This window comes from Phascolarctos cinereus, unplaced genomic scaffold (genome assembly GCF_003287225.1).
Source record: "Phascolarctos cinereus isolate Bilbo 61053 unplaced genomic scaffold, phaCin_HiC Scaffold_726;HRSCAF=1367, whole genome shotgun sequence".
NCBI lineage: Eukaryota > Metazoa > Chordata > Mammalia > Diprotodontia > Phascolarctidae > Phascolarctos > Phascolarctos cinereus.
The window spans coordinates 261,592,172-261,608,335 of NW_027556098.1; the positions used below are offsets into that span (position 1 = coordinate 261,592,172).

The following is a 16,164-nucleotide window of genomic DNA, read 5'->3' on the forward strand; positions in this document are numbered from 1 at the left end:
ATGCTACTAAGTATCTGATGCAAGATTCAAATTGAGTTTTTCTCACTCCAAGGTCAGCACTTTTGCATCCAGAAAGTGCCCCAGATATGAGAGGCAAGTACATGAATTACAGAGGCTAAGACAGGAGAAACAGATTTTTGAATGGCAAGTAGTCCACTTTGGCTAGAATGCAAAATCTATCCAGTCAAGGAGATGAGAAGTCTCTAACAGTAGCAGTCTCTAACTGCTACAAATGTGTTAAGGAAAAAAGGATAAGAAATGCTTCCTGAACTTTTCAACTGAAGTAGATTCAGTTGATGACTACAATCTAGGACTCTAATGAGACCAGGAAGAATATTCCCTACTACAAACTGTGGGTAGTAGCTACTAAATAGAATATCAAGTAGATTTTTCTCAGATTTGATCAAGAAAAGTAGATACTGTGACAAGTCAATTTGAGCCCAAAAGATGAAGAGATAGATACAGGATTGTGATGTGAGTGATGGCATGTTTGTGACCTTTATTTGGAAACTACCCATTTGGAAATAGGTATGCCCATTTTAGGCAGCTAGGTGGCACAGTGGATAGAGCACTGGACTTGGAGTCAGAAAGACTCATCTTCCTGAGTGGGCATGTCACTTAACCCTTTTTGCCTCAGTTCTTCATCTGTAAAATGATCTGGAGAATGAAATGGCAAACCATTGCATTATTTGCCAAGAAAATCCCAAATGGGTTCATGAAGAGTCGGATACAACAGAAAAATGACTAAAAAAAAAGCGCCCATTTTTAATAGTCAATTGTTTCTGTTCAATGCTATTCAAATTGATCTGTGTTGTAAATATATTTTGAAAGATTGCTATTAGTAGTATAATTTTCAAGTAACCTCATACAGGAACAAAGCAAAATAAACCAAAAAATACATGCAGAAAAGTATTTGTGGAACATTTTGATTTCAAGAACAATACTTTAATGTATTTGAAAGGGAAGGAAGGTCACTAAACGAGTTTTTCATACAGGAAGAGTCTGCTTATTTTGCTTAACCCTGATGATTTTGAATGACTTTAAAGTTCTCCAAAGCTGGCCAATTTAGGCTTTTTGAAACAGAACATATTTAAGATGCATATTCTATAGGATACAGGCAACCTGTAATGCAAACAATATTATCAAGTTAATGCTATGAGTTATCTCTAAACGTATAATTTCCTTCTTAATAAACAGATTGGAAGTACAACTAAAATAACTTTTCTGTTTCACCTCAAACAGAAAATGAATCATATTTTAGGTCAGCTAAGGTAAGCTAAGCTCTCTGGCAAGTTAACACATCTCCAGACAAACAATCATTATATGCTTAAGAGGTCTGGATAATTTACTTAGCCTTTATTAAGTAAACATATTTTTATCCTTTGGATTACTTCAAAAGTTTCTAAGTTTCCTCTAATTTTGACTAAACACTATTTATCCTTGTTTGCTATGTAATTACTACAGCAATTATAAAATATCAAATGAATACAGAATATAATATTTTTATCACTCACAATTCACATGAAATACCTCAAGAAGCAAAACCATAAATATACTACTTTTGGTTGCTACAAATGCCATGAATAACAGTTCCTTATTCTATGGATGTGGGTACAATGTCAAAGTCATTTTTCCTAATAATGGAAAGGGACCTAAAATACTGGATGCAGAGTTTCAACACACAAGCGCCTGGGATCTAGCTGGAAGTATCACTGCTGTTAGCGGAAACATAAGATGGAGAAAGACTAGACAACACTCTGACAGCCTTTCATCTCTTTTCCTGTTATTACCAGAGGAACAGGAAAGGAATGTACCACGAGGATGCAGTCTGTAGCACTCTCTGCCTGCCAGGACAAACTAGAACTGCTTAGCATCTGAATCTCCATTCCTCATCTGGAAAATGAGTTATTGGAAAATAATTTTTTCACCCTGCAAATTATATATAACTCTTAATATATACTAAGTGCACTGCTGAAAAATGGCTATACTTAGGGAAACTGCAACAATATATAGAATATTTCTTCCTAAACTCTCCAGATATTGAATGTATTAGCTAAATGTTTAAAATTATATTTCTTAATCTTTTGCAATGAAAATTTTTTAAAAATTGTATAAGTTCACCTGACTTTGAGTTATTCTATAAATAGGCACTTATATAGCTCTATGGTTTTCAGATTGCTTTTATATACATTATCATATTTGATTTTTCCAATAAGCCATTTTCCAGGTGAAGAACTGTACTTGTAATGCTGAAAGTGTATATACAGAAGATCTATCTATCTGTATATATATAGATAGTGAAACTTTGATGTAATATTATCTAACATATTATTTTTCTGAACAGTGCTCCAAGGTTTGCAAAGTATTTTACATACATTATTTCATCTGATTCTGACAATTCTGTAATAAGGTACAACAGGTATCATTTTATATTTAGTCATTCAAAAAACATTTATTAAGCAATGCTTGATGTGCCTGGCATGATGCAAAGCCCTGAGGATACGAAAGAAAAAAATGAAGACATTCCCTGACCTCAAGAAGCTCACATTCTAATGGAGCAGACACTAGATAAATAACTAGGTACACACAAGATTTATGAAGAGTAAATCAAAAGTAGGTAATCTTCATAGTGGAAGGCACTAAGTCCTAGAGGATTCAGAAAAGTCTTCAGGAGAAGGTGGAATTTGAGCTGAGTCTTGAAAGAAACCATGGAAGGAAACTAAAAGACAAAGGGGAAGTGAGAGCATTCCAGGCATGGAGAACAGACAGTGCCAAGGCATGCGGGCAGTGTTGCACGTGAAGAAAAGCAGTGAGCTGCATTGTAGAGTGCAGAGAGAGGAGGAGAGAGGACGACTGGGAAGATAGGAAGGGGCTAGGTTGTAAAGAGCACAAGATGCCAAACAGGATTTTATGTTTGAGCCAGTAGGTAACAGAAAGACACTGGAATTTATTGAGCAAGGGGGCTGACATGGTCAGACCTGTACTTTAGAAAAATCATTAAAATCACCTAAGGTGATTTTAAAACTATTTTAAAGTTAAATTAACTTAGCTAATGTGAAATCACTTCATTAATTGGATAATGGTTGGAATGCAGAAAGCTTTGAGGCAGGGAGACAAAGGTCTGAATCAGAATAACAGCCACATTAGGAGAGAGAAGGGAACTTCTACGGGAGAGATGGTGGGAAGGCAGAGATGACAAGGTTTTGCTATGGACTGGATATATTGAGTGATGGTGAGGAACTGAGGAGGGCAGCAAGGCTGCAACCCTCAGGGAACGGGATGATGGTGATACCCTCCAAAGCTCTAGGGAAGTTTCAAAAGGGTTAAAGGTTTGAAGGGAAAGATGAGTTGGTTTGGATATGTTGATTTTGAGATGTCTACAGGACAATGAGTTCAAGATGTCCAAAGAGCAATTGGTGATGTGGAACTAAAACTCAGGAGAGAGATTAGTGTCAGATATATAAAGGTCTGGGAATTATTTGCACAGAGATGATTAACTTCTGGGAGCTGAGGAGATCAGCAAGTGAGATATTATAAAGAAGAAAGAGAGGAAGACATAGGACAGAGACTTGAGTAAGTTTGGTAAACAAGACATGAATGAAGTGCCTGCAAAGGAGCCTGAGGAATGGTCAGACAGGCAGCAGAAGAATCAAAAGATAACAGATGAGGAAATAGGTGTCAGCAGTGAAGTGAGTTGCCTGTGATCACACAGCTAGTAAGTGATAAATGCAGAACTCAACTGCATGTTCCTAAATGGAAAGGGGTTGATTTCCCTCCAAGTCCAACACTCTTTCCATGGTGCCTTAAAGTTATAAATGAGGCAAGGTGTGTAGAGTGTTTTGCAAACCTTATTATTATGCAACCCTAATATGATATTTGCCATGTCAGAATGTACTTCTAGAAAAAGTCCTATTGAGCAAGATATATTGTAAAGGACACTAGATTTGCACTACTGATTAGAGAAATGCAAATCAAAATGATTCTGAGGTACCACATCATACCTATCAGATCGGCCAACATGACAAAACAGGAAAATGATAAATGTTGGAGAGATGTGGGAAAATTGGAACACTAATGCATTATTGGTGGAGTTGTGAAATGATCCAACCATTTTGGAGAACAATGTGGAACTATGCCCAAAGGGCTATAAAATGTACATACCCTTTGACCCAGTAATAGCAATTCTAGGGCTGTATCCCAAAGAGATCATAAAAATGGGAAAAGGACCCATTTATAGTAGTTCTTTATGTTATATTATAGTAGTTCTTTCTGTGGTGGCAAAGAACTGGAAATTGAGGGGATGCCCATGAATTGGGGAATGGCTGAACAAGTTGTGCTATATCAATGTAATGGAATACTATTGTGCTGTAAGAAATGATGAGCAGGCAGACTTCATAAAAACCTGGAAAGACTTGTATGGATTGATGCCGAGTGAAATGAGCAGAACCAAGAGAACGTTGTACACAGTAACAGCCATGTTGTGCAATGACTAATTTTGATAGACTTAGCTCTTCTCAGCAATACAAGGATCTAAGACTTCTCCAAAAGTCTCATGATGAAAAATTCTGTCTACATCCTGAGTGCTCTTACCCAGGATAAATAAAATTCATAAGCACTGCTGGCAGGTTAAAAGTATGGTTATGGGAGAAAAGGAAAAAGGAGGAGGAAGACAAAGAGGAGAAGAGGAAGGAGTGTAGGAAGAGGAAGAAGAAAAGGAAGAGGAAGTAGGGAAAAGGAGAGAAAGAAATAGATGTGACTATATGGTGATAAATTCCAAAATTGCTTCTCCCTTCCTCAGTAGCTTAAGAAATTTAACAACCATAGAATGATTCAAAGCCTTAGAAAAACATAGCTTGTTTGAATTTTTTAGTACTACCCATAGTAGTTATTAGAGCTGGACTTAAACCAGTGACCTAGAACAGGGCTTCTTAAACCTTTTCCATTCATGACCCCTTCAGTGCTTCTTAAAATGTGAGTTGTGACCCCATCTGGGTCCTAGAAGATGCCTAGAAGAAAATGAACTTTACCCTACAAGACCTGACTATCCACATAGGAAAAAGCAAGTGAAGAAATAAGGCCTATTGTGTATTCTCTGATATGCATATGGATGGACAACTTAAAGAACTGGTCCAGACAGACAAATACTGCAGACAGACAACAAATTGGAGCTAGAATTGAATAGAAAGAAGAAAGCTGGATGGACTTCTTTCTGGAAAATTATACAGAGCTCGATGATCCCAGGCTTCTCACAGAAAGGAAGGACCACCTTTTTAATATTAATATTCCTTGAGTGATGCTGCATGCCTATGAGTCACAGAATACTGAAGTCTTCTTTAAGTTTCAGGTCATCCAAAAGACAATGCAGAGCAGTGTGATGGGCAGATTGCATTAGGCTACAACATGTTACCAGTAAAAGGCTGTGCAGAAGCTCTGAAAGACCTATCACAGAAAAGTCAGAAGGTGGGTAGGACTTAGAGCCAGAGTAAAGGATGGACAACCTGCATGCTCCACTTGTATCCATGCAACATCAGGAGGTCTAGGGGAAGGACCTCAGCATGTTGGGTGGACTCCTTACACAGTTATTTATGGAATGGACACGGACAAAAGTGGTGCAGGATAAGAAGACTATAAGTAATTTGGACTGCTGGTGGGAGAACTTGCATCCATAAGATTATATATGAATCAAAATACAAAAGTATTAAAGTGTCCATTGCATTATCATAGTTTGTGTAACAAATGAAATAATACATGTTAACCTGAAGGCATTTTACAAAGTTTTAAAATATATATGCTAAGTGAAAACCATACCTGTATGCTTTTTCTTTTTCAATTAGTGAGAGAAGGATCTATAAACAAAATTCATAACTGTGGAAAGAGATCACTGTATACCCAGCAGGCCTGAAGCAATTTCTTACCAATCATATCCTATAGCAAAAGATGTTTCTATTACAGGAGCAATGAGTTTAGCTGCTGTCATGATGTATTTTTCTGCCATGGCTTTCCTGAAAACAAATGAAAAAAAATCACGTTTTAATTAGAAAAGTAATTAAGATAGCCAAATATATATTGTGAGGACACAAAAATAATGCCACATAGCAAACTATCAAAAGAAATGGAGATGTTTAGTAAAGAGAACAGAATATTTAGGAAACACACTATCAATGGCTTCAAATATCTGAAGGAATGGCATGTCTAAGATGCATTAATGTACATCAACAGTAGAAGTTATACAGAAGATTTCTGCTTACTATAAGGAAAACTTTCCACTATTCTAACACTTAGCAGCTGAGTAACCCTGGGTAAGGAATTTAATCAGCACCTCAGTTTATTTATCTTTAAAATGAAGATAATAAAATCTAAAAGCACTGTTGTAAAAAAATACTTTTTAAACCTTAAACATCTATAGAAAAATAGAAATTATTATTAGCAACAATTTTAACAGCAAATAGAGTTATTAGTTAGCAAACATTTACTGTGTCTACTGTGTGTGAGGCACTCTGCCAAGCATTGGGGATATAAAGAAAGGCAAGTTATAGCTTTCAAGGAGCTCAGTTTAATGAGGGAGAAAACAGAACAGAATAAGATTCACCGTGGGGTGATGAGTTCTTGAACATTCAAGGTGTTCAAACAAAGACTTGGTAGGAGGAAGAAAGGAAATAAAAAACCCTAAGAATAGACATAAAAATTACTAACAGATTTGGTTAATGATCTGGAAAAGTGCCTCCCACAAGGGAACTGGGGTATCAAATCACCCAGACGCATCTCTTGGGTCCATCTTCATCTCCTATGCCTCATGAAATGACCTCTTGTATAAAAGATTCCCCTTCTCCATTCCGTAGGATATGAAAGAAGCTTGGCAGGGGGAATGGTTTTATGACCAACATGAGCATAAAACTGGATGCTAGACCCTCCTCCAGATACTCAAGGGAACAAACCAAAACATTCTTCATATTGAGGATAGCACGTTGAACTAGTACACTATCAAGAGGAAAATTATGGTTACAGTGACATGACAAGAGCTATGTCCCAGTATCCATAATGGATTATGCACCCATCCCATCTCCTGCCCCCAAAACTCAGCAATTGTTGTGTTCTTACTAGGGACAACAATTGGAAATAAGAAAACTAAATGAGAGGTGGATATAGCTGTGTTTCTGGACTAATTCAGCAAGTAGAAAGCAAGTCAGCATGGTAATAAACATCACAACACTATATAAATTCAATACTTTAATGTGCTGAATTTATAAAACACAATGCATTTAATGAAAACAAAACTGTATAAAGTTAATTTTAAAAAATTAGACTTTTAAGAATCTGAACTATTAAACACAGAATATTACCTTTCACGCTCCATTTGCCTCAGATGATCATTTTTTATAGCTTCAATCACTAAGTTAGTATGAGGATCATCCTGAAAAATAAAATTAGAAAACCCTCTCATTACTATTTGGTTATATATGAGTTTTAACCAAACTTCATCATTGCCTAGATGGTAAAGTTAAAATAGAATTCAGACCTGATATTAGAGAATAACTTAACTTTTCCATACTTCAATTTTTCCTTCAATAAAGTTACGTATGGTAACACAAAGTTTCTGGTCCCCCACCAAAGCTACTTAGATTGAAATTTAAAAAAAAAAAAAAGGACAAGCCAGCATATGAAAAAAATGCTCTAAATCACTAATAATTAGAGATATGCAAGTTAAGGCAATTTTGAGAGTCTACCTCATACCTTTCAGATTGGCAAGTTGACAAAAAAGGAAAATGACAAATAAAGGGGACACTATGAGAAAAGAGCTACATTAATACAATGTTAGTAAAGCTGTTTTAATTGATTGGTCTAGCCATTCTGGAAAATAATTTGGAACTATACCTCAAAATTTACTAAACTGTATATACCCTTTGACTTAGCATTACCACTACTATACTCCAAAGAGACCAAGAAAGAGGAAAAGGATGCATCAATATAAAAATATCTATATTAGTTCTTTTTGTGTTAACAAAGAACTAGAAACTAAGGTGATGCCGAACAGCTAGGAATGGCTGAACAAATTAAGGTATATAAATGTAAGGGAATACTATTGTGCCATAAGGAATAACTAAAGGGATGGTTTCAAAGAAACCTGGGAAGACTTGTATAAATTGATGCATATTGAAGCGAGTGGAACCAGTAGAACAATTTAATATAACAATATTATTGTAAAGAAAAACAACTTTGAAAGACTGATTTTAAAGAGACTCTTTTTAAGAACTCTGATCAACACAATGGTTCCAGAAGACCAATGGGGAAGCACGCTATCTGCTTCCTGACAAAGAGTGACTTGGAGTGCAGAATGAAACATTTTTTGAACATAGTCAATGTGGGAATTTGTTTTTCAAGGCTATGTGTATTTGTTAAAAGGGGTTTTTTTTCCTCTTTTTCAGGGACAGGGGAAGTGAGAGGAGAAAAACAAATTTTGGTTTACTAAAAAAATTTTTTTGTAAAAAAGGGCCAGATAAACAGAAGGTAAATATGTGCTCGAGTGAATCTCTCACATGATTTAGGATTCATACATTGTTTATTTAATAACAAAAGACAAAAAAACCCTAAAAGTTGACTACATAAAAGCCCTTTTCATACTCACACTTGGTGAAATGTATTTGTCATCTTCATCAATTTCCAAAGGAACAGCAATCAATTTTTGGAAAGCTTTCTTCATTTTTTCCCGGTCTCCAACAGCAAAATAACTCAGGATCAAATTGAAGCCCACCTTCAGATTTGGGGCCATGCTCATTATATGTTCAAATGAATTAATAGCATCTGAGTACTGACCAGTTTTAATAAATGTAACACCAATGTTTTGCATTATTTTAATCCTGAAAAAATATATGCATGATTATCTTATTAAAATTCAAACTCCCCAAAATGGCATTTAAGGCTTTTCACAATTTTGCCCCTACCTCTTTCTCCAACTTATCTCTAAAGAATTCCTTGTACCAACCACACGATCCAGCTAAAGTTGTTTTCTGTATAAATACTGCATATTCCCACTGCTGTGCCTTTTTTCACATGGCTGCCCCCTTCTCCTCTTCATTTCATTTTATGCTCTAGCCTTTCTGTAAGGCCCAGCTAGCTCAAGTCTCACCTTCTCAATGAAAGCCTTTCCTGAATGACTTAGAGCTTGGTGACAACTCCAGACTCAAATCCTATAACATTTCTTGTCTGTATCACAAGTTGATATTTACCACATGCTGCTGCATATTGTTATATATCTTTTTATTTAAATGTCCCACCTCTAATTAGATTATAAACTCTTCAAGGGACAGGATTATGTTGTGCCTCCTTAACAGTGCCTTTTTTGGGGGGGGAGGGAAGAGAACAAATACATTTTTGGTGCTGTGATTTTTGAAAAATTTTTTTAAAAACCCATAATAAATAATTTTGAAAAATGTGGAACAATTTGTTTTAGGATCTAAGTATGAGAAAAAACATCTAATTTCTCTGGCTCATCCTGATTAGTTATGTAACACAGGACAAAACATGAAATGTAACTAAACTTTAAATGTACAAAATATAATATGGTCACATCATTAAACTGATATTCTGTGCCTTTTACATTTTACAAAAAAAGGAAAGTGAATGAATATGTTTCTGAACTCAATTTTAGTCTAAATTTTAGATTATAAAATGTGCCGGCAAATAAATGAGTTTTGACAAGTTTGCCTACACCTATCAAATGACTGCTAGTATGTACACTGGCAGAGCATTGGGCCTGGAGTCAGGAAGATCTGAATGCAAATCTGGCCTTACACACTCAATTGTGTGACCCTGGGCAAGTTATTTTTGCCTATTTGCCTCAGTTCCTCATCTATAAAATGGGGAAACACTGGAGAAGGAAATGGCAAACTATTCCAGTATGTTTGCCAAGAAAACCCCATTGAGAAAATTCATGGGGTCATGTAGGGTCAGATATGACTGAACAACAACCACATCTACCTCCCAGGGTTATTGTGAAGAGAAAATGAGACATCTGTAAAGCACTCTGCAGACTTTAAAGGGCTATGTGAATAAATGCTAGCTATCATTATATAATCTAAGCAGACCACAGGGGGTCCACCCAACATGCTAGAGGCCCTTCAGTATGTTCACAAGCACAGATAAGCAGAAATTAAGTGATTATCTGTATCTTCTGCATCTAGCACAGATCCCTACACATAGTATGTGCTCAAAAAATGTTTACTGTTGACAATAACGACAATGATTCTAAATATATTTTAATGAAAAGATATGGCATGCTGAACACATCTAGTGGGAGCTGCACTTTCAGAGTGGAGTCCCACAGTAGCCAGAGAAGCTATTACTAAGAAGACACTGGATTATAAAGTTCCTTATATTCCTAGACCTACATTCTACCTATGACTCTTTGAAGAACATGGAAAATTCCATCTCTTCTTCTCATATATGAGATTGGGGTGATTCCTTCTCCCGCTGCTTCACCCCTAAATTTGCATGGTAGTACTGGAGGAACCAGAACTCCTTGTGACTCTTACTTGACATGGTTAATAGAGCCCAAATAGGCTTAGGTTTTAATTATGAAGCTTCGCTATTTACACAGAATGCATCTTTAACCATGGCCAGCAAGCAGCCTTGCCAATTTATACCTTGGTCACAAGAACTGGTTTGAGATACTAAAAATGAATCATTACAAATTCCAAAACAAATGAAAACACTTGCCCTTCCAACAATGAGTTAGTAGAGTCAATTTTGTTTATAAAAAACATTTTTAAAATCTTTTTTTAATGTTTCAAGGATCATGATGTAATGAACAGAGTACTGAATTTGAAGTCAGGAAGACTTGGGTTTGAATCCCACTTCTAACACTTTCTAGTTGTGTGACCTGAGCAAGTCACTTAACCTCTCTGGGCCTCAGTCTCCTCATCTGTAAAATGGAGATAAAAATATATGTAGTACTTACCACCCAGGATTGTTGTTCTGACTCAAAAGAGATCATCTGTATAAACTGTTTTGTAAACTTTAAAGCTGAATATAAGTGTCAGATATTATTGTTGTTATTATGGTACAAACTCACCTCATCTCTTTATGGACACTTGGAATTTGGTCTAGAGCCATTCGATAGAATTTGATGGCTTTGGAATAATTCCTCTGTTTTAAATAGATATTTCCCATGTTTACCTTCAGTCTTCCTAATAAAAAAGTTAAATCAATGAGTGACATTCAACTCTAATTTATTTTCATTTATCCATATTAGTCATGCTATCATCAGATGATCTTAAATATTACATTTCCAAGCTTTTCGGTGATCTTATAAATAAAGTTAAATACAACTTTGAAGTATAAATACTAAGTAGATTTTAAAAATGTAAATCAAATTTACACATTCACATGTTAACATCCATAATAAAATGAAAACTACATCATTTAATGAAAAAGATGTTTCTTTTAAAAAAAAAAAGACCCATGAAACAAATCATATCCCTAAAGATAGACATCACAAAACTGGAGATGCAGCCTTATGAGAAATAATGTATCAGAAAAAATACGTATAAGAGTAATGGTTCAGTGCGTAGAGTGCTGGGCTTGGATACAGGAAGACCTGAGTTCAAATTCAGCCTCAGATACATACTAGCTGTGTGACCCTGGGCAAGTCACTTAACTTGTTTACTTTAAACCAGCAGAGAAGGAAATGGCAAACCACTCCATTATCTTTGCCAAGAAAACCCCATAGACAGTATGGTCCGTGGGATCACAAAGAGTCACATATAACTGAATGATTGAACAACAACAGCAAATTTTTTAAAAAAAAGCTGAATGACATAAAAAAATTTTAATATTAAAGAAAAAAATCACACTTTTTTCCAATTTTTGTTGATCTCTCTGCTTCTTATATACCCAAAATATTTCCCCACTAAACCCTCCTTTATTCAAAAAAGAAAAGCTCAACAAAGAAAAACAGTAAAGCAAAACCAACCAGCTGACAAAGTTTAAAACTGCCTGATGGTATACAGAACAACATTCTTTCTGCATCATCAGTTACCCATTTCTCTACTCAGAAGAAGAAAGTGTAAAAATCACACATTTCTGCTAAAACGTTAAAAATGCTACTCAGAATTAGTCACAAAATACAAATTCTGCATCAGAAACATATTCCCTTAGGAATAAATTTACATTATGGGGAGGTACAATCTGTGGTGCTGCTTGGCTCTTCATATTTGTAGAGCAACAACTGTGCTACTAATGCACTGTTGATACAGCAACAAAATGGTCAAACATCTGGAAAACAATTTGTAATTATACAAGAAAAGTTACTAAACTTTCATTTCCTTTTACCCAGCAATCCCATTTCAGAGAATATACCTCAAAGAGGTCAAGGACCTTTCAAAAAAAGGCCTTACATACACCAAATATTCACAGAAGTCTTTTTGTGTATGTTAGCAAAAATTTGGAAACAAAGTGAGTACCCATCAATTGGAAAGAAGCTGAACAAATTGTGGTATATGAATGTAATGGCATATTTTTGTACCATAAAAAATAACAAATATAGGAATTCAGGGAAACACCAGAGCATTTGTATGAACTTATGCAGAGTAAAATAGAGCCAAAAGAATACATATCTACAGTGATACAAATTAAAACAAAGCCAGAAGGTGGCTGAATTTACTTTAAATGCAATGACCAATATTAGTTCTAGAGAACAGATGAAGAAAAAGGTCTTCACTGGTAGAGAATGGGAGACTACGGATGTAGATGCTACATACAACAACACGCATAGTCTCTGGGTCAGCTAGTTTTATATATTGTGAATGATTCTCATCATTCGCAGTGGTTATGTTCTATAAAGTTTCAAACACTGAATTAGTGAATACTGAACCATTACTCCTATAGGAAATACAGGGTTAGGCTCCTTCAAGCCTCTGTTCACAACATTTACTTCAGTGCTTTCCAGAATGACCTCATATAGAGATCAGCAAATTTCCTCTTCCTTTTTCTGGATGCACCATATTGTTGATTTATTAATATTCAGTTCATAGCCAACAGCACTATAACTCATGCTTGAACAAAGTTTACTTAACATACGTATTTTCTTTATAAGGCACATTATAGCCTTCTCAAGCTTAGGAACACTAGACAGTTCTTCAGTACCACACTAGGGGGACACTGTAAACACTGAAATCACCAACAAAAAGTACAAAAATGCAAAAAAAAAAGTGGCACTAAGGTACTCTGTGAAAAGGACACTTGTTTACATACAGTATTAGAGTACTGCCTTGTTTACCCTCAGCTGGGACCACACACATTATGTGACTCAAAGTTTTCACCATCCTGTACATGCCCGCGAATGAGCACAAAAGTGCCTGAGTATTAATTTTAGGGTTATAAACAAATTTTAGACAGCAGACAAATTTGCAAACATGAATTCTGTGAATAATGATGATCAACTGTGGCTGTTTCTTTGTTACAAGAGAAGATTTTGGAGAGACTGGAATACATTTGGAAATAATTGTGTTATAAAAGACAAAAGGCATCAATAAAACTTTAAAAAATAAAAAGAACAGCTGTGTTTATTTTATATCAGATTAAAACAGATGAAAGAGTACTAAACTTGGAGTCAGGAGATATGGGTTAAGAGTTATGGACTTATAAGCTATATGATCCTGGGAAAGTCATTTAATGTCTAAAACTCTCTGTTCCCTCATCTGCAAAATGGGAATAATTGTACTATCTATTTCATAAGGTTATTATATGAAAAGCATTTTGTAAATTACAAAGCATTATATGAATAAGCTTTTATTGTTATTACCAATTAAGTGCTGTTTTCAGTGATGTCCTATGCTTTGTGCTATCAGCCAGCACTGTAATGAACACTACCATAATATATTTCTTCAAATACAGATTCTTGCATAAAGGGTTTCCTTCAGGGGTGTGCTAGAGCCAGCTTGAACTAGCTCTGAAGAGCTGACTGTTAAATTTTTCAGTGTGAGCAATTTATACATAGGAAACTGGCAAATGTTACAAATGAGGGTTTAATTAGTTTGTTCACTATCTATACTTAAGTGCTGGAAAAATGTTAATATAGTAAATTATAATTTAAAATGTATTGTGCATACATTCCCCCCCCAAAAGCTGGTTGTTAAACATTTACCAGCACACTCATGATTACCTTTATACTGGGAGCATCTAAATAATAAAAATCTACTGCAACTATAAACTTAATGATCTATAAACCATTTCATCAGAAAGAAACTAATACCCCTGTTATTCTCTGCCCTATAATAACTCCTATAGTACTCTACCCTAGCCAGACTACTTCTGGAGTATATATCTAGCTCTGGACATAGTTTTGGAATGATATTGACAAGTCAAACTAAGTAGAGAGAATGGTCACCAGAATGCAGGGGGAATTTAGAAGCCATAAAAGGATCAGATGAAAAAAACTCAGTATTTTTAGCCTAGAGATGAGAATCCTAGGGGGAGGGAGTGAGCTAGAGTTACAGTCTTTAAATATTTGAAGGTCTGTTACATAGGCAAGCAATTAGATGTCTACTTGACCTCCAAGGGCAGAACTAGAAGTAAGAGGGGGAGGGACACTGTGAAGGATTCTAAAAATCAGTGTGGTCCGAAAGTAGAATGGCTTGACTTAAAAGCTAATGAGTTCTGGGCAGCTAGGAGGCCTGGCGGATAGAGTACTGGCCCTGGTGTCAGAAGGACATGAGTTCAAATCCAGCCCAGACACCTGACATTTATTAGCTGTGTAATCTTGGGCAAGTCACTTAACCCCCATTGCCTCGAAAAGAAAAAAAAAAAGGGTAATGAGTTCTCTGGACCTGGCTGTCTTCAAAAAAAAGGCCAGTTTAGGGACTGAATTAAAGCAGAGGAGTCAAGTACTGTCAAGTGGGGACAAATCGGATTAAAATGTAATTGGGAAAATTTAACAAAATAAATAAACACACAATAAACCATAGATAACATTACATTTTAAAGCTAAATCAGTGTGGCCTGTGGGGATTCTTATGTGCAGATCAGTGGCCTCTGTTTCTATTTGAGTTTGACAGCACTGAATTAAATGGTCTCTGAAGTCTCTTTAAAACATATGAACCTATGATAACAATAATAGTATATAATATCAACACAGATTCATTAAAACCACAAAATTATAAACCATGGACATGAATGGGATTATTTATTATATTATATATAAACAATTTTGTAGTAAGCTGATCACAATATAAAAATGAAACTGTCAACATTTTAGAAAGGTGTACCTACCTGCATTGCTAAACATTTTATTCTTCACTATAACTTGATATGTGTTTAATGCTTCAGCATACATTTCATTAGCTGAATACTGACTGGCCAAATTGAAAAGAACCTAAAGAAATTTTTAAAAAGAATAAATACGATAATCATTATTATCTTATAACAAGAACAGCTACTTACATAAGGCACCTTAAATAAGCTAAAATAGGAACTATTTACCAATGTGATCAGGAACCAAAATGAGGAGATAAAGAATATTTTGCCTTAAAAATAAAACAGATTTTTAAAAATTCCTTGTTATATGGAATGGTTCTCTGGGAAAGTGGAGGGAAAAAGAAGAGGAAATTTAAGTGATGTGAAAACAAAAGATACCAATAAAAATTCATTTTAAAAAAGAACTAGAAAGTTAATGTACATGAGTACCCTTAAAAAGTCATTATTTTTCAGTTTATCTCTAAATAATATTAATACTCATAGCCCATTTATTTCAAAGAGACTGGTAGAGAATAAATGTTTGTTGATGATTGTGGAAAAAATCAGCAAAGTATTAAGTCAAGTCTTGCTTAGTAATCCATTCTCTAAGTGCAAATTATGCACAGTCTAGAAATGTGCCACCTCTTTAAGACCTTCAAGGAAGCATTTTGTAAATTATTCAAGTCATTAAATAACCCTGAATTATATTTTTAGAGGTCAAAAAGGGCCAATTAAACCATGATCTATTTAAAAGCTGCTACAGAGAGCCTAAATGACAGGAATTTCACAACCATCAGGGATCCCAGAGCTTTTGCTTCCAGAAACTAAAAGACTGAAATCTTAAAATTTATTCCATGCATATGGTATCTTCCAAGTATGTTTCATCTCTGCCCATATAAGTAGGCTATGGGGATGGCATCAAGTATGCATTCAGAT

General features: G+C 35.2%; 1 protein-coding gene across 3 annotated transcripts in view; it reads right to left on the bottom strand.

Moving 5' to 3' along the window:
• IFT88 (intraflagellar transport 88) overlaps positions 1-16,164 on the bottom strand; it is a 116,316-nt gene that overhangs the window by 80,983 nt on the left and 19,169 nt on the right. For all 3 annotated transcript variants that reach the window (XM_020968797.2, XM_020968796.2, XM_078147083.1), the window contains 5 exons: positions 15,265-15,367; positions 11,069-11,183; positions 8,624-8,855; positions 7,341-7,411; positions 5,916-6,002 (listed from right to left, as the gene is read on the bottom strand). In XM_020968797.2, coding sequence (XP_020824456.1) covers positions 5,916-6,002; positions 7,341-7,411; positions 8,624-8,855; positions 11,069-11,183; positions 15,265-15,367 — 608 coding nt within the window. The remainder of the gene's footprint in view (positions 1-5,915; positions 6,003-7,340; positions 7,412-8,623; positions 8,856-11,068; positions 11,184-15,264; positions 15,368-16,164) is intronic.